This window comes from Carassius gibelio, chromosome A16, assembly GCF_023724105.1.
Source record: "Carassius gibelio isolate Cgi1373 ecotype wild population from Czech Republic chromosome A16, carGib1.2-hapl.c, whole genome shotgun sequence".
Lineage (NCBI taxonomy): Eukaryota > Metazoa > Chordata > Actinopteri > Cypriniformes > Cyprinidae > Carassius > Carassius gibelio.
The window spans coordinates 3,308,280-3,327,034 of NC_068386.1; the positions used below are offsets into that span (position 1 = coordinate 3,308,280).

Genomic DNA, 18,755 nt, shown 5'->3' on the forward strand with positions numbered 1-18,755 from the left:
TCTCCAGTGCTGCTTCATGTCATGCATAATTATGCCTGTTAATACTGTTGCTCTAATGTCATAAAAGCTCTTCACTGCTTAATTTCTTTCTGATGTGCATCCCTGTTAATTGTTTAATATTCTGTAGATGTTATTCCGCTGGTAATTTCGCATCTACACCTTCAAAGCCTGTAATTCATAAAGCACAAACAATGCCACATTTTTGTAATCCTCTCGCTTGCAATTTAGGAAATGGATCAAAGGAAATTAGAGCATCCAATGAAACAGAAATCTGCATTTTGATTAATTGAGCTTAGCTTGACTTAGAGGTCCCTCACCCACAGAAGCTCCTCGGAAGATGATGTCAAATCCGTGAAGCGAGGGGCTTCAGAGGGTGCACAGGTGGTTGGATTTCACTCCAACTGAGATTAATTACTGGCCATCCAAACCACCGGCCTAACCTGGTAACACAACCAAGCCACACGCTCCGGCAGAAGCCTGATCACGATCTATGGAAATTATTTGTGCACACAGCAAAAGTGTAAAAGTCCTTTTTTTTATGGCTCCACATGCTCCAGCATCGTAATGAAATGCCGACTGATCCATTTCACCCTCGACAACATAGCACTCCAAACCCTTAATTACAACTGGATAGAATTTTTATGAGCTTCTATTTCACAGTTTCTGCATCACGCATTCAGAAATATGAGTTATGAGTGAATTATCACGTTTTATTCAGGACTCCGGGCTGCTGCAAAACACCCCATTCTAAACACTTCCCTTAAATTACTCGCATAACATCGCCTCCTGCGGTAATTATCATGTGCCAACAACTATTTATGGATGAGATATTGCACCAACTTCTCTTTTGATTGAGGATGAATCTCGATGTCTGATAACCAAGGCTGTGTTATGGAGAGCGTGATCACAGGTGATGAAGGCTGATGGTTTGCGTGTTGGCTTATGTGTCCATATGCTCTTTCTCCTCCCACAGTGAATGAAGGGATGGTCAAGCAGGTCTCCAACTTCTGCCCGGACCCCGGGGAGCCGGAGAACGGCAAGCGCGTTGGCACCGATTACAGGTAGACAGGTTTTCCACACCAGACACATACAGTAGATGCAGTTTTGTTTTAAGAAAATGATGGGAACAGTTGTCATGCAGTTGTAATAGTACAGCTCATGAATATAAATTAGGCCATGCACAAAAAAAAAAAAAACACCAATAGGTATCACTTTACAATAAGATCTCATTAGTTAACATTAGTAAATGCATTAACATTCACAATGAGCAATAACTACATTTGCAACAGAAGTTATTAACCTTTGTTAAAAAAATAGTCTTGGTTCATGTTAGTTCATTAAATAACACAGTTGCAACTTTCGATTTTAACATTAACATATATTGATTTTTACGTGTTATTAAATATTGGAATACCTAAAATTAATGAATGTTTATAAGAATTTTTCATTGGCAGTTTATGTTAACTAATTAATTAACTAATGTTAACCAATGAAACCCTAATGTAATGTGTGAATTAACACTTTCAAACAATATCTACGGGCATGTTGTAGACCAGATTAAAATGTAAAAAAAAAAGATGTAAGATATATGCCTAATATTTAAGTATTTGGCGATGTGATGAACAGCATAGCAAATTCTCAAATATAAGTGGCTATTTAAATATGTTTTCAAAAGTAGGACTGCTGCATTATTTATGGGGTTTCCAGGGTAACAGCTGCATTTTCTGCAGTTTAGCGCCATCTGCTGTCAGAGAGTGAATGTGTTTTTATTCAGCGTGTCTTGCGTGTTCCTCCATGTGCTTCCCATGCGTGCTTGTTTACATCAGAGCACACATGGTCTTTTAAGCATCATACAGTGGTGTTGTGCATTTTGACCAGTTGATAGGAAAAGTATTCTTAAAATGCATTACAAATTCGTAATACGGTATATAATTATTCACAGTATTTAGAAGTGCCCACGATAACAATATTGTGCATATTAATTACCTTGATATATTGCATTACCGAATAACGGCACATGTTTAATTTAATATTTGTTTTTCATAAATATTCATGATGTGATATGTTATGTTAAATTTTCTTAAATATATTTTTAGCTTAATTTAGATTAATTTACCAAAGATTTATGCATTTTTGTTTGTGTTTAATGCGTTTAATTTCTCAAATTTTATTGATGCATATTGACACTGTGACAATCTAATAACATTAGAAATGACCATTCAACAAAACATAAAAAAAGGAATAAAATACGTAAAGCTATTTTGCAAAGTGGGGAAAAAAATAGCTATGGAAACAAAAAGTCATGGGAACATTTCCTCAATGATCCCTATTCCTAGGTATTTCAGTAGGAATGAAATCCCTGAATATATTGCTTCCTGACATTTGCTCTGACATGAGGTTGTGGCACCCAATCTGTCTGGATGCATGGATGGCGCTTAAGGAGAATTTCTTCATTGATTTCCTGGCTTACATTTGTTCTCTCTTCAACACGGCAGCATCGGTGCGACAGTTCATTTCACCTGTGATGGGGACCATGTGCTTCAGGGATCCAAGAGCATTACGTGCCAGAGGGTTGCTGAGGTGTTTGCAGCCTGGAGTGACCATAGACCCGTCTGTAAAGGTTAGAATATTGCCTTCAATAAACCAACCATTGCCTCTGAGCAGGATTATACCAGACATCTGATCTACTGATGTCCTGTGATCCTACAAATGAATACCATTGGTTCTTGATACTGATAACAGTTTTGAAATATAATATTGCTGTATAAACTAAATGCAATGCTCACAAAAAAATAAATAATTTCTAATCAGTGACTTAATAACCACAAAGAACCTGGATTTTATGTTTCTAAACAAAACATGGCTTGATGAAAACTGCAGTTCAACGATCCTCAATGAAACCGCCCCTCCTAACTTTACTTTCATGAGTGTCTGCAGGACTGTTAGGACAGGTGGAGGTGTAGCTGCTCTATTTAAAACTTTTATCAAGGCAAGCAAGTGTCATTTGGTCAGTACTTGTCTTTTGAATATCTAGGCATCGTGTTGAAAGGTGCTCCACGCATTCTGTCTATCATTATTTACAGGCCTCCAGTATACTCTCCAGCCTTTGTTGAACAGTTCACAGAAATACTATCTATGATTTCCTCAAAATTTGACTGTTCTGCTATTGCATGGGATTTTAATATTCACATAGGTAATGCACAAAGAAAAACTACATGAAGGCTATATCTTCAACACCAAGCATTTCTGCAGACTCTGTTGATCTTCAGTTGACCTGAAAGCTGAGAGGATGTGGCGGAAGCCGAAACTTGAAATTCATTATAGCATCTATAAAGATGGCCTTCATTTTTTCAAAAGGGTGCTTAACTGTTTAGAAGCAGATCTCTTAGAAGTGGTGAATGCCTCCCTTCTTTCTGGGACTTTTCCAAACTCCCTGAAAACTGCAATTGTTAAACCCCTTCTGAAAGAACAATCTTGATAGCACCATTTTGAGAAATTGTAGACCAATATAAAATCGTCCTTTTATAGGCAAGATTATTGAAAAGGTAGTCTTTAATCAGCTGAACAAATACTTAAACTCAAATGGATACCTGGACAATTTGGTCAACCTGGTTTCCACTTGCATCATAGCACAGAGACAGCACTCATTAGGATAATAAATTATATCTTCTTAAATTCTTATTCTGGCAAAATATCAGTGATGGTGCTACTAGATATCAGTGCTGCATTTGACACTGTTGATCATAACATACTACTAGAGAGACTGGAAAACTGGGTAGGGCTTTCTGGGATGGTACTCAAATGTTTCAGGTCATACTTAGAAGGGAAAGGTTATTATGTGAGTATAGGAGAGCATAAGTCTAATGGGACGTCCATAACATGCGGAGTCCCACAAGGGTCAGTTCTCGCACCGCTCTTGTTTAGCCCCATTATACTCCCACTAAGTCAAAAAATGAGAAAGAACCACATTGTCTATCACAGCTATGCTGATGATACCCAGATTTACCTAGCCTTATCTCCAAATGACTACAGCCCCATTGACTCCCTCTGCCAATGTACTGATGAAATTAACAGCTGGATATGCCAGAACTTTCTCCAGTTAAACAAGGAAACTGAAGTAATTGCATTTGGAAACAAAGATTAAGTTTTCAAGGTGAATGCATACCTTTACTCTAGGGGTTCAACAACTAAAAATCAAGTCAGGAGTCTTGGTGTGATTCTGGAGACAGACCTTAGTTTCAGTAGTCATGTCAAAGCAGTAACTAAATCAGCATTTTATCATCTAAAACATCGCAAGAATTAGATGTTTTGTTTCCAGTCAAGACTTGGAGAAACTTGTTCATGCCTTTATCACCAGCAGGTTGGACTATTGTAGTGGTCTCCTCACCGGCCATCCCAAGAAAACCATTAGACAGCTGCAGATCATCCAGAACGCTGCTGCCAGAATTTAGTTGTAGAAATGCTATATGTAAATGCTACAGAAATAAATCTGGCTTGTCTTGCCTGTTCTTATTCATTATAAAGGAGTTATTCTCTGTATTTCTGTATTTTGCAGTGAAAACATGTGGGATGAACCTCTTTGGCCCTTCAGGAACGTTTACATCACCTAATTTCCCCATCCAGTATGAGAGCAACTCACAGTGTGTTTGGATTATCACTGCCAGTAACCCCAATAAGGTACAATAATAACCTGCAGACACACACAGCGCTCCATATCTGACTCAATACCCAAAGCTTTTTATGAACATGTATCATCTTATATCTTAAAATGACATTTAATCATAATAATAAAGTTTCAATGTGATTTTATACTTTTTCTTTTTTTCTTTTTTGGTTTACAAAAACTATAACTATAGTAAATATGGTGTTTTGGTATTTCAAACCATGGTCACTTTTTAAAATAATTTACAGTGATTCCATTTTTCTTTTCTTTTTTTCGAGATGCTTTTCTTTAGGTTTGCGCTGTTGGAAGCCTGCAGTTGTATTGCCATATATTTTATTTGTTAAATATATATATATATTTTCTATACATATTAATTTAGCAGAAATATCAATTTAAATATAAATGTAATATTAATTTAGCAAAAAAATAAATAAATACACATTTAATGTTGTTTTTTGTTAAATCAAATCAAATGATTTTCTTTTATGAAAACAATATCTAATACTTAATTACACATTTAATAAACAAACAAAAATAAATAAAATAAAATGTTTAAATAGTTTTATAATGCTCACTATAGCTTTAGTAGCTGTAGGTGTTTTGAAACAAGTTTTTAAATGCATTTTTAGTAATACCATTATTTTAGTATGAAATGTTTAAAAATATAAATTTATCAAAAATATTTAATTATATATTATTTTACTTTATTGAATTAAACCAAAGGCTTTTTTTTGTTGTGAATGTCAATATCTTGTATTTAAAAATTACACATTTAATACTATATATATGTATATGGGGTGTTTTGGTTTTTAAATAGTTTTTAAAAGTAAATAAAAAAAGGCATTTACAGTCATGTAATTTCTTTATTTTAGATTCCAACCATGATTCTGACATTCCTGTAATATTAATTTACAGTATTAAAAACCTATATAATGTATATACATACGTTTATATCTTTTAAGGTAATGTGACCATTTACTGTGTTTAACAGGTTTTTTATTTTATTTATTTTTTTTTTTTAAACCTGTGTAAACCTGCCATTGTGAGCGGTTCCTGATGGGGTATCTGTATTTCACATTATGACTGAAATCGCTCTCCTGACTCTTGTGCCCCATTGTGCAAGACAGATTAGATCTCATCAATGCAAACATCATCTTCCCCTACAGCACCTCAAATAATGCAATTCTGATTTAGATTCTTAGCTATTATATGTATAAAATGTATGCAATTTACTGTAGTTTTTCTGAGTCAACCGTTTTTCTTTCCATGAGGTCTTGCCGCAGACAGCACATTTCAGGCATAGTTTTTATTTATTTATATATATCTATTTCATGCCAGGCTATTAACAACCAGCAAATAGCTGATTTGTGTCCTCAATTGCTGCTAAATCTGAGCTTTCCTCTGGTGAGAAATGCAAATGAGCCCTAACACGCATAACATTATTGCCTCATTTATCTTCACCCGACAGAATTGCAAAGTTCAAATTTTATTGCGTTTTCCGCAGACCCATGGGCAGCTCATTGGCATTATTATTGTGTTAACACAATAAATGAAGTTAATATATGAAGTTAAGCAGGACTTTCTTATGGTTACCTGATTGTGTTCATTAGTAAGCACTAATCATATCAGTGCAAGAGCTGTATGAATCTCCTGTGAGCTGTGCACACATACAGTATGTGGATGTTTCTTCATAGCACATGGGTGTTTATACATCATCTCATAAGAGAATTATGTCATTAATAAATAAATATATAAACAATTTAAACTGCAATGCATCAATATATTTATAAATATTATTCTTAATCATACATATATATATATATATATATATATATATATATATAATTTTTTTGGGGGGGGGAATATTACTGTTTTAATGCATTTTTGATCAAATTAATGCAGCGTTGGTCATCACATTTACAGGTTTAAATTATATATTAAATAGTATATTAAATTACTATTTCACAATATTGTTTTTGATCAAGTAAATGATCAAATAAATACAGTCTTGGAAATATCTTTGAAAACCCCTGAAAAAATCATACTGACCCCAAACTTACAAAAATGTAGTGTGCATATTCTAATGGTTTGTTTTGTGTTCTTTGCTGAAAGTTTTATGACGTGTACAAATTCATGTTTTTTTTTTTATATTTTGTGAATGTTTTTTTTTTCTTCATATTTTAATATTTAAAAGTCTGGTTTTGGGACAACATAAAAGAGGAGTATTTGAAAAGCAGCAAGAAGGCTTGGTGAAAACTTTCCAAGACTTTAATGTGACTTTCATTTAACAAAGAGAAGCCGAGTTAAAATCGTTTAATAAAAATCAACCCAGGAGACATAGAAGTGGCAGTCACTGAGGAAGCACCCATATACCTCATGTACGTGTACATTAAAAGTGCCAGGAGGCAGGTATTCATGGTGTCTAACTAAAAGTGAACAACAGCAGCTCCCCGCTGTCTCCAAACGCACACCCGGGGGGTGTTTATGCAAACAGTGCGTTGTTAATGTACAAGTGAGCGTTTGTTTGAAATAACACGAAACAAGCGGAGCACGTCTCTCCAATGTTTACTTGCGAGCTAGAGCCGCTGATTGAAAGCACTCTCAGAAATTTGTTTTACTCAGCATCCATTGGACTGTGCAAATGATTTGTTGGGTAATTGATGCATTGCCCCCGCTGAATTTTCCAATGGGGCCGCAGAGGGTATGAGCAAATGAGCTGAAACATACAGGCGACATACGCTGCAGCCAAGTGCTGGCCCCGGTGAGCTCATGAATATCTTATTTATTGAGAATAGTGTGTATCATTTATATTTGATGATGTCTGAAGCGCTCTAGTTCTGAGAAACTTAATTAAGACGATGTGAAATGCACACTGCTCATTCTCCGTAACAGAGAGCATATGGAGAAATCCCTCCGGTCAAGGTGCTTCATTGATTCGAGTGGCGTTCCGTTACAAAGACTTCTAACGCTAATTCAGTGATTTTGTTCCCATCGCAGGTTATTCAAATCAACTTCGAAGAGTTCGACTTGGAGCTGGGATACGATACGTTGACTGTCGGAGACGGTGGAGAGGTTGGCGACTCGAAAACAATCATACAAGTGTAAGATTCAGAGATCTACTGAAGTTATTTGACATGAGTGTTTGCAGTATTGCACTGCAAAAACATTTCAGTCTTGTTTTCCAGAAGCATCTTTATCTCAAGAGAAATTTACTTGAGAAACAAAATATGCTTAAGATATGCAAAGTCTTTTGAGACCTTGAACTATATTTTTCCTTACCCATCAGCAAACTGTTTTATAAACCTCCGTCATTTTAATTAAAATTGTTTGTCAGTGGAGTAAGAAAATCAAAGTTTATTCAAGGTCTTTATATCTTATGCAATCTGGTTTCTCAAATAAATGTTTCTTGTTTTAAGAATGTTTGGATATTTTAAATGGAATTTAAATGCCATTTTTTTCACTTTCCAAGTCACAATTTAGTTTTGCATGACCAGTTACCTTGCAATAACATCATTAAAATATGTAACAAATAAAATTCATAGCAAACAATCATGCAAGTGTTTGATTTCAATGTTATTGTGAAGTTGCATGATTGTCTTCTGTACTGTACATCGCAAAAAAAATAAATAATAATAATAATAATCTCAGTCAGTATTTTATCTCATTTTCTAGTTACAATATCCCAAATCCCTCAATAAATTTACTTGAGAAACAACATATGCTCAAGATATGTGAAGTATGTCAAGATATAAGAAATGAAGGCCTTAAACTCAGTATATTTGTCCTTTCTGATCAGTAAATTGTTTGTAGACTTCACTGATTTGTATTCATGGTTAAAACAAGAACTGGTTGCCAATAGAATGAGAGAAATATACTAAATCCAAGGCCTTAATATATTATGCAATTTGGTTTCTTAAGTATATGTTTCTTCTTTTAAAACATTTTTATATTGTATTTTAGCTGCAAAACAAAGTAAAAAATAAATAAACTAAAATAATTTTGAATAATTAACATCAACCGTTAGTTTGCAGCTATAATATTTTTTTAGGGACCATTATGTCTCTTTTCTCACAGTTAAATTTCTTTCTTGCACCAACAAGTCTCAATTTAGTTTTACTATCCATTTACCATGCATACACATTTTAAAAATGTATAACAAATAAAAATGAATAGCACGCAATTCACACATGCGATTTGTGAATAAAATCATTTTATTACAGACAGATAGAGAAAATGAAGTGCTGAAGTTAGACAAGTTGTGGCATGCCACTCGTTTCTGGTGTATATCTGCATACTACATTACATTTCTTTTATTTTTGAAAGACCAAAGAAAATCCAGACCCCCCACCACTTTAAAATGTCCAACTTTAATAGACTCCAGAGGTTATTTTTATTTTTATCTTGCATTTTGTTCAGCTTTGCAGCAGTTATCATTTTCAACAGCATGACAGCCATAAAACCATAAAACTGCACAGGCACAAATCCTCCGTCTGTACTTTTCTCCCTCACAAACATGTTTTTCCATCCACCTCCCCTCACCACCTCTTCTGACCGTCAGCCGTATGTCTCCAGGTATCTTGGGCAGACACACTTTGGTGACGGTCTGTGCTGTTTTCCGGTGCATTTGCCTGGCTCTGTTCCAGCTACGATCCACTGAATGCTCACGGAGTGTTCCTCAAGGAAAAAAAAGACTCACTGCCAGAGAACTAATACATGCTGTAAAGCTCAATAAATGTCTTTCTTCGGGTTTGTGTTGGTCAAATTGGTTTAGCACTTTTGCATAAAAGTACCATGGAATTATTATAGCACAGTGTCCAAAAATCATGGTCTGTAATGCACATGTTGGCATGCACCATTGGAACTGTAACATGCTTGTTGTGGATTGTGGGTTGTGGTAGTGATTTTTGAAGTACCTGACAGTATGATTTAGACTCAAAAGTACAGTAAAATACAAAAACCCTGTTTTTGGAAATGTTCCATGGAAATGTTTATATCAACCACTCACAATCCAGAAATGGCTCTAGAAAATACTTTAATAATCCAGGAAAAAATAACAGAAGTCAATGCACATTCACATAATAGTATGCGTAAACGAGACCAGACAATGGATCAAAGGAAACTCGGAGCATAAATACACAAGGAGAGTTATCGAGGAGAATAGAAACAGGTGTGTGGGACTAATTAGAAAACTAACCAAGAAATTAGGCCAGCTGGAATAGAGTAAATGCCAAAAAAAACCTAAACCAAAACAGACTATAATCCTGACAGGTTATACTATGATTTAAAAACAAAACCCCAAAAAGCATCATGGTAATACTGTGGTGTTGGATGCTACCATGGTGTTTTTGAAATACATGAAAACACAAAGTGAATTCAAATAGAAAAAAAGTACTACAGCATTACTAAAATTACTTATGTTTTGGACATAATACCAGGGTAATATCATCTTTTAAGTTGGACACTTCCAAAAGTACTTTTTATTTAATTGAATGTTTTTTGGTAATATTATTATTATTATTATTTTATAAATACCATGGCTATTATATTATATTGTTGGATATATACTACCATTCAAAGGTTTGGGGTGTTAAAAAAAAAGAAAAAAGAAAAACCTTCTTTTATTTATTTAGGATTCATTCAATTAAAGTAATAGTAGAGACTTTTACATTGCTACAGAATACTTGATTAAAATGCTGTTCTTTTGAACATTCTATTCATCAAAGAATCCTGAGAAAAAGTATCATAGCTTCCACAAAAATATTAAACAGCAAAATAGTTTTCAATAATGATAATAATAATTGTTTCTTGAGCAACAATTCAGCATATTAGAATGATTTCTGATGATCTTGTGACACTGAAGACTGGAGGAATGATGCTGAGATTCAGCTGCGCATCACAGGAATAAAATACAGTATAACGTATATAAATAGATACTTTTTTCAAATAACTGCAACTTTGGTATAAGCATATATATATATATATATATATATATATATATATATATATATATATATATATATAGTACAGACCAAAAGTTTGGACACCCCTTCTCATTCAAAGAGTTCTCTTCATTTTCATGACTATGAAAATTGTAGATTCACACTGAAGGCATCAAAACTATGAATTAACACATGTGGAATTATATATGGAATTATATACATAACCAAAAAGTGTGAAAAAATTGAAAATATGTCATATTGTAGGTTCTTCAAAGTAGCACCTTTTGCTTTGATTACTGCTTTGCACACTCGTGGCATTCTCTTGATGAGCTTCAAGAGGTAGTCACCTGAAATGGTCTTCAACCGTCTTGAAGGAGTTCCCCGAGAGATGCTTAGCACTTGTTGGCCCTTGTGCCTTCTGTCTGCGGTCCAGCTCACCCCTAAACCATCTCGATTGGGTTCAGGTTAAGTGACTGTGGAGGCCAGGTCATCTGGCGCAGCACCCCATCACTCTCCTTTCTTGGTCAAATAGCCCTTGATGCCTTCAGTGGGACTCTACAATTTTCATAGTCATGAAAATAAAGAAAACTCTTTGAATGTGTGTCCAAACTTTTGGTCTGTACTGTATATATATATATATATATATATATATATATATATATATATATATATATATATATATATATATATATATTACATTTAAAAAATCTTACCGCCCCCTAATCTTTGAGTGCCATAAAAATCCCACTTTGTTTAAATATAGTAATTATTCAGTACTGTACCATATAACAGAGTACCATAGTATTGGCATCTGAAAGCATTATTATAGCATAATACCGCCAGCCTAGTGCTTTGTATTCTGAACTCACAGACTCTTATGTTCTTTTGTTCACTCTGCATGGACAGGTTAACGGGCAGTTTCGTCCCTGACCTCATCGTCAGTATGACCCATCAAATGTGGCTGCATTTGCAGTCTGATGAAAGTGTGGGCTCTATTGGCTTTAAGATCAACTATAAAGGTGAGTCTGTTCTCTGCCTCAGCTTCTTAGAGTGCCCACATAAATCACTCTGTTGGCTCAGAAGCTTTACTGCTGTTTTTCTCTCTCTTCTCGTCTCTCTCGCCTACCTACAGAAATTGACAAGGAAAGTTGTGGGGATCCTGGGATCCCTCTGTATGGACTCCGAGAGGGCGGGGGCTTCTCCAACGGAGACGTGCTGCGCTTCGAATGCCAGTTCGGATTCGAGCTCATTGGTGAAAAAATGATTTCCTGTCAGAATAACAATCAGTGGTCTGCTAACATCCCCATCTGTATATGTAAGTGCTGCTAGACGCTTCTCTATCATTACTTATGCGCTTCAAAATCTAAATGTCTTTTTTAACAAAACCAAACATCTGAGCTTTTTTTTTCCCTCTCATTCAGGCAATGAAAGTTGAGGGTGATTTATACTGTCAAGCTCCAAAAACATTTCTCTAAATTAAGAATATCATTGCATGAAGAAGAGACTGAAGTTCAAGCTTCTGGTAACCAGGGTTATTGTAGTAACTAACTCCATAAATAAAATAAAATAAAATATATATTTATTTTATTTTATTTTATTTTATTTATGGAGTTAGTTACTACAATAACCCTGGTTACCAGAAGCTATGTGTGTGTGTGTGTGTGTGTGCGTGTGTGTGTGTGTGTGTGCGTGTGTGTGTGTGTGTGTGTGTGTGTATATATATATATATATATATATATATATATATATATATATTAGGGGTGTAACGATACGCGTATTCGTATTGAACCGTTCGGTACGACGCTTTCGGTTCGGTACGCGGTACGCATTATGTATACCGAACGGTTCGTTGGAGTAATTAATTATATTTGGAAAAAAAAAAAAAAAAAGAGAGATAGAAATATAATGATATGCGTTCAACAAGGTAGCCCAATAACCCAAACAACGTAACAGGCAACGCCCCTGACACTCCCGAAGAAGAAAAAAACACCATCTTATATGTTTATGTTAGGCTACTCAGCAGGCGCTCGCTCACTCACTACGCGCTGAAGGCTCGTTGCAAAATAGCCAATGCGTTTAACAGACTAGAAATGAGAAGATCCCCCAATAACCAACAGGTCTGGTGTTTGGGTGCACTTTGGATTCCCTTTAAGCTATAATGGTGATGGCAAGAGAGTGGTGGATAAAAAAACAACGGTATGTCGCATCTGCAACATGACAGGGTACACCAGCGGGAATACAAAAAAAAAAAAAAAAAAAAAAAAACACCAGCGGGAATATCTGGGATATATGCGTCAGTACTATCTGGGAAAAGACGAAAAAAAGGAGAAACATGCACGCAGCAAACTATCCCTGCAGCATTTAGACACTATAGCTTACAGGGAATCCAACCCAAACACCAGACCTGTTGGTTATTTTAGGATCTTATATTTCTGGTCTGTTAAATGCATTAGACATTTTGCAACGAGCCTTCAGCGCGTGCTGAGTGAGCGAGCGCCTTAGGGGCCGTTCACATATCGCTCCTAAAAACGCGTGGAAAACGCTAAGCACGTCTTTCTCCTCCTTTCCAAAGCGCTCGGGCAGAAGCGCTCATGAGGCGTCTGTCTTTGCTAAGCAACAATGACGTGCTCTCTCCATGAGACGCGGAAATTTCAGCGAAGGATAAATGGATTTGCAGCTCTAAAAATCGCTTGCAGTAGCTCTGCTACTAAATTTATTTCAAAATTGCAATCCATATACAACTATGATCAGCTGTTCCTTCATCTTGGCTGAGCTCTCAACCTTGTTACGGGAAAGGATGAAGCTGATTGGTTGGTTCTTGTCACATGACCCGCGGTGCGCTTGCGGCATTCTGAAAAGTTGAGATGTTTTTACATTTTGCTGTATCTAAAACGTATCGAACCGAACCGAACCGAACCGTGACATCAGTGTATCGTATCGAACCGAACCGTGAATTTTGTGAACCGTTACACCCCTAATATATATATATATATATATATATATATATATATATATATTTATTCACGGGGAAGTCGTGGCCTAATGGTTAGAGTGTCGGACTCTCAATCGAAGGGTTGTGGGTTCTAGTCTCGGGCCGGACGGAATTGTGGGTGGGGGGAGTGCATGTACAGTTCTCTCTCCACCTTCAATACCATGACTTCAATACCACCTTGAGCAAGGCATCGAACCCCCAACTGCTCCCCGGGCGCCGCAGCATAAATGGCTGCCCACTGCTCCGGGTGTGTGCTCACAGTGTGTGTGTGTGTGTTCACTGCTCTGTGTGTGTGCATTTCGGATGGGTTAAATGCAGAGCACAAATTCTGAGTATGGGTCACCATACTTGGCTGAATGTCACTTTCACTTTCACTTCACTTTCACTTTCACTTTATATATATATATATATATATATATATATATATATATTAGGGGTGTCAACAATAATCGATTCGGCAATGCATCGCGATGCGGGGCATGAACGATTCAGCATCGATGCGGCAAAGTGCCATAATCGATTATGTCACTGTTTATTTTCTGGCGGACAAAAAAGTTGTGAAGTTTAAATACTTCCGGTTCCGGGAGAATAACAACAACAACAAGCAAGATAGCTGAGGCGGAGGGAGATGACCGTGATAGACGGATTATAAAAAACGCGCCCAAAGCTTGGAAAGCGGAGACATCTGGGCACATTTCGGATTTTATGAAGTGAATGGGACACTAGACACGTCTTACGCGGTGTGTAAAATCTGCCACACTAAAATTAAGCAGGTTGGCAATACAGCTAACTTCACGAACCATGTTGATCATTGGTATCCTGATCAACATTGCCACACAACTTCCAGAGAGCAAAGAGGATGACACGATCGGTGGCATGTTTTATAGCGAAGGATCTACGACCCTATTCTGTGGTAGAAAATGTGGGGTTTTGCCACATGCTTGAAACAATTGAGCCCCGGTATAAGCTACCGATTGTATGCAGCTGATGTGATGGTAGGATCAGGGGGCAGGCATATATAATTGTGATTGTCATATAGCTGCTGAGCTGCTGTTTTGTTGAGAATAATTTGCACTTTACTTAACTACTTGAAAAAAGTTTCACAGTAATAAGTGGTTACTGTGTGTTGTTGCACTGAATATTTTTATTCCTGGGTGGTTGTTGTTAAAATAGTGTTACTTATTATTTTAATATTTGCACAGGACTTCAGGAAGTGCCCTGTCTTAGAGCTGCTATTTTACTATGTGTAAAAAAAAAAAAAAAAGCACTGAAAGCAGTGATTTTGATTGTTTTCATTTTCAGGTATGAAAATGCCATATCCAATACCCTGTACCATTTAATTTGATTTAGTACATTTTATTTAATTACATTTTATTTTATTTTATTACATTTAATTTAATTTAATAACTTTTATGTCAAAAATACAGGAGACACATAGCAGCCAATAAAATCTGTTGTTTAATATCTGCTTGTATTGCCTCATGACTGATGAAAAATTTGCCTTGTGTGCAGTAGAATTTTGATGCATCGCAATGCATCGTAGAATCGAATTGAATCGAATCGTTACCTGGTGAATCGTAATCGAATCGAATCGTGAGGGCAGTGCCAATGCACACCCCTAATATATATATATATGTATGTATGTGTGTATGTGTGTATGTATGTGTATATATATATATTAGGGGTGTAACGATACGCGTATTCGTATTGAACCGTTCGGTACGACGCTTTCGGTTCGGTACGCGGTACGCATTATGTATACCGAACGGTTCGTTGGAGTAATTAATTATATTTGGAAAAAAAAAAAAAAAAGAGAGAGATAGAAATATAATGATATGCGTTCAACAAGGTAGCCCAATAACCCAAACAACGTAACAGGCAACGCCCCTGACACTCCCGAAGAAGAAAAAAACACCATCTTATATGTTTATGTTAGGCTACTCAGCAGGCGCTCGCTCACTCACTACGCGCTGAAGGCTCGTTGCAAAATAGCCAATGCGTTTAACAGACTAGAAATGAGAAGATCCCCCAATAACCAACAGGTCTGGTGTTTGGGTGCACTTTGGATTCCCTTTAAGCTATAATGGTGATGGCAAGAGAGTGGTGGATAAAAAAACAACGGTATGTCGCATCTGCAACATGACAGGGTACACCAGCGGGAATAAAAAAAAAAAAAAAAAAAAAAAAAAAAAAAAAAAAAAACACCAGCGGGAATATCTGGGATATATGCGTCAGTACTATCTGGGAAAAGACGAAAAAAAGGAGAAACATGCACGCAGCAAACTATCCCTGCAGCATTTAGACACTATAGCTTACAGGGAATCCAACCCAAACACCAGACCTGTTGGTTATTTTTAGAGATGTTCCGATACCCTTTTTCTCTTCCCGATACCGATTCCGATACCTGGGCTCAGGGTATCGGCCGATACCGAGTACTGATCCGATACCTGGGTGTATATCTGTATATACAGCTGTATATACTACTAGCCCTGTGTAAATTGCTAGAATTTTTTTATGGTGTGCTTCAGACAGATCCCTCAATAAAACATGAACAAATACATGGTGAACTACTGTATTTATTACAGTATTTTTATTATCTAACATGAATTTGACAGTATTATTTATTTTCTTATGCAAAAAAGAACTTCAAATGCAGCCAAAAATCTAACACCGCAAACTAAAAAAGGTATTTAAGTTTTACAATATAACTGTATAAAAAAACTGCAACAAAAAAGATCTATTAATCAGATAATCTCTTTACAACAAAACAAGTAAAAAACAAGCAACCATCTAGGCATAATTATTATTATTATAGAGACGTATTATTATTACTGTAGGCTACAACAGTAGCTTTATATATTGTCAATTTACTCATGTAAACCAAACATTTATTTTAATGGGCTGCCATGAAGATCTTTGAGTGTCTGTGTTTATGATATGACAGTATTCTCAAATGAAACGGTAAATTCTCATGAAGTGACGGTTTATGCGTTCGTGTCCTCATGACACACAGCAGAGACTACAAAACAGCGAGCTCTCGCGCATCTGTGCCAGTCACCCACAGAGATGTAGATTTTGCGGGAGTAATATTTAAATAGTATTTTGCAGTTTAATATTCACAGACACTAGTATATATTCGGCTACTGTCTGGAGCCCTGCGCTTTGACTTACACGGAAGCGACTGAACGCAGCTGCCGGTACTGAATATACTCGAGAGTCTGTAACTACCGGTACTACAGAGACATACTGCTAACCACTGATCTATAATATAGTAGCGGCTTCACTGTGTTTTGGCAGTTTAGAATGTGATGAGTGATCCAGTCATATATAGATAAGGGCTGCTAACGCGTTTTCATTTCTTCTTCGCTGCTCTAAACAGGGGTTGCTTGTGGCAACACAGCACAACTTCCTGTGTTTTCAATGCATTTTGAGCAGCGAAGAAGAACCGTGCAGCGGTTAGGCAAAGCTTGCGGTCATAACTAGGTCTTTTTTAAGAAAATGGTATCGGATCGGTATATGGGTTCATGTACTCGCCGATGCCGATGCCAGAATTTGTTGTGGTATCGGAGATATTTCCGATACTAGTATCGGAATCGGAACAACTCTAGTTATTTTAGGATCTTATATTTCTGGTCTGTTAAATGCATTAGACATTTTGCAACGAGCCTTCAGCGCGTGCTGAGTGAGCGAGCGCCTTAGGGGCCGTTCACATATCGCTCCTAAAAACGCGTGGAAAACGCTAAGCACGTCTTTCTCCTCCTTTCCAAAGCGCTCGGGCAGAAGCGCTCATGAGGCGTCTGTCTTTGCTAAGCAACAATGACGTGCTCTCTCCATGAGACGCGGAAATTTCAGCGAAGGATAAATGGATTTGCAGCTCTAAAAATCGCTTGCAGTAGCTCTGCTACTAAATTTATTTCAAAATTGCAATCCATATACAACTATGATCAGCTGTTCCTTCATCTTGGCTGAGCTCTCAACCTTGTTACGGGAAAGGATGAAGCTGATTGGTTGGTTCTTGTCACATGACCCGCGGTGCGCTTGCGGCATTCTGAAAAGTTGAGATGTTTTTACATTTTGCTGTATCTAAAACGTATCGAACCGAACCGAACCGAACTGTGACATCAGTGTATCGTATCGAACCGAACCGTGAATTTTGTGAACCGTTACACCCCTAATATATATATATGTATGTATATGTATATTTATATGTTTAATATAACATTTTAACTGAAATGAAATTGGGGGGAAAAAACTTACATTTTAAATATATGTAACCAGAGAAACCAGAGATTTTTGATGAATATAAAGTTCAAAAGAACAGCCTTTATTTGAAATAGAAATCTTTTGTTACATTATTGCTGTCTTTACTATCACTTTTGAGAAATGTAATGCATCTGTGCTGAAAAAGTATAAATTTCTTTCAAAAAAGAAGAAACTGTGTAGTTTGTTTTCTGGATATGTATCACTAACAAGTCCATGATATTATATATTAAAGTAAAAAAAGAAAATAATAATAATACATAATAAAATAATAAGATAATCGCTCAAAGGTGATCCAGAGTTAAATATTGCTAATCATGACGTTTTTGCCATTATACTGTAAGTACAATCATTCTGATAAGACTTGAAAGCCAGGCCAGAACAAGTCCTTCTAGAAAGTTCATAAGAGCTCAGAAGTCATAATTACTATGTGCAGTTCATTTAAGTGATCATAACTTTGCCAGTTCATGTTGTCATGATGTAATTTTCCTGCCAACTGCTACTAAGATGAATGGGAAATACTAACGTTTAGCTCTCTTCAGGTACATTGAGCCTCGTAAGTTCAGGAAGTAATTTAAGACCACAGTTTTCCATCCATCCTCACGAGCTCATTACGAAGATGAGCGCTGACGACCGGTCGAATCTCTCAGAGTCAGTGAGACAGGTCTAAATGAAATGATGTCAAGAGGTTGGACTAATTAAAACCCTGTTTTATGTCGGTGTGTGTAAACAAAACAACCACCCCGCCGTTAAATATAAGATGACAATTCTCTGACAGCCTGACAAGCAAACAGCACCAAAGAGCAATACCATTTCAAGAGTTTAAAAATTCCCAATGTGTCCTGTTGTGCAGTTTAACGCAATACTTCCTCCATTACAGTACAATAATCCTTCAAGGAAA

The 18,755-nt window shown here is 36.4% G+C and overlaps 1 protein-coding gene across 1 annotated transcript in view; it reads left to right on the top strand.

Annotated features, from left to right (window-relative positions):
- LOC128030179 (CUB and sushi domain-containing protein 3) overlaps nucleotides 1-18,755 on the top strand; it is a 231,452-nt gene that overhangs the window by 61,896 nt on the left and 150,801 nt on the right. The window contains exons 9-14 of the mRNA XM_052617664.1: nucleotides 974-1,061; nucleotides 2,496-2,620; nucleotides 4,556-4,677; nucleotides 7,661-7,764; nucleotides 11,509-11,621; nucleotides 11,735-11,917. Of these exons, the coding sequence (XP_052473624.1) occupies nucleotides 974-1,061; nucleotides 2,496-2,620; nucleotides 4,556-4,677; nucleotides 7,661-7,764; nucleotides 11,509-11,621; nucleotides 11,735-11,917 (735 nt within the window). The remainder of the gene's footprint in view (nucleotides 1-973; nucleotides 1,062-2,495; nucleotides 2,621-4,555; nucleotides 4,678-7,660; nucleotides 7,765-11,508; nucleotides 11,622-11,734; nucleotides 11,918-18,755) is intronic.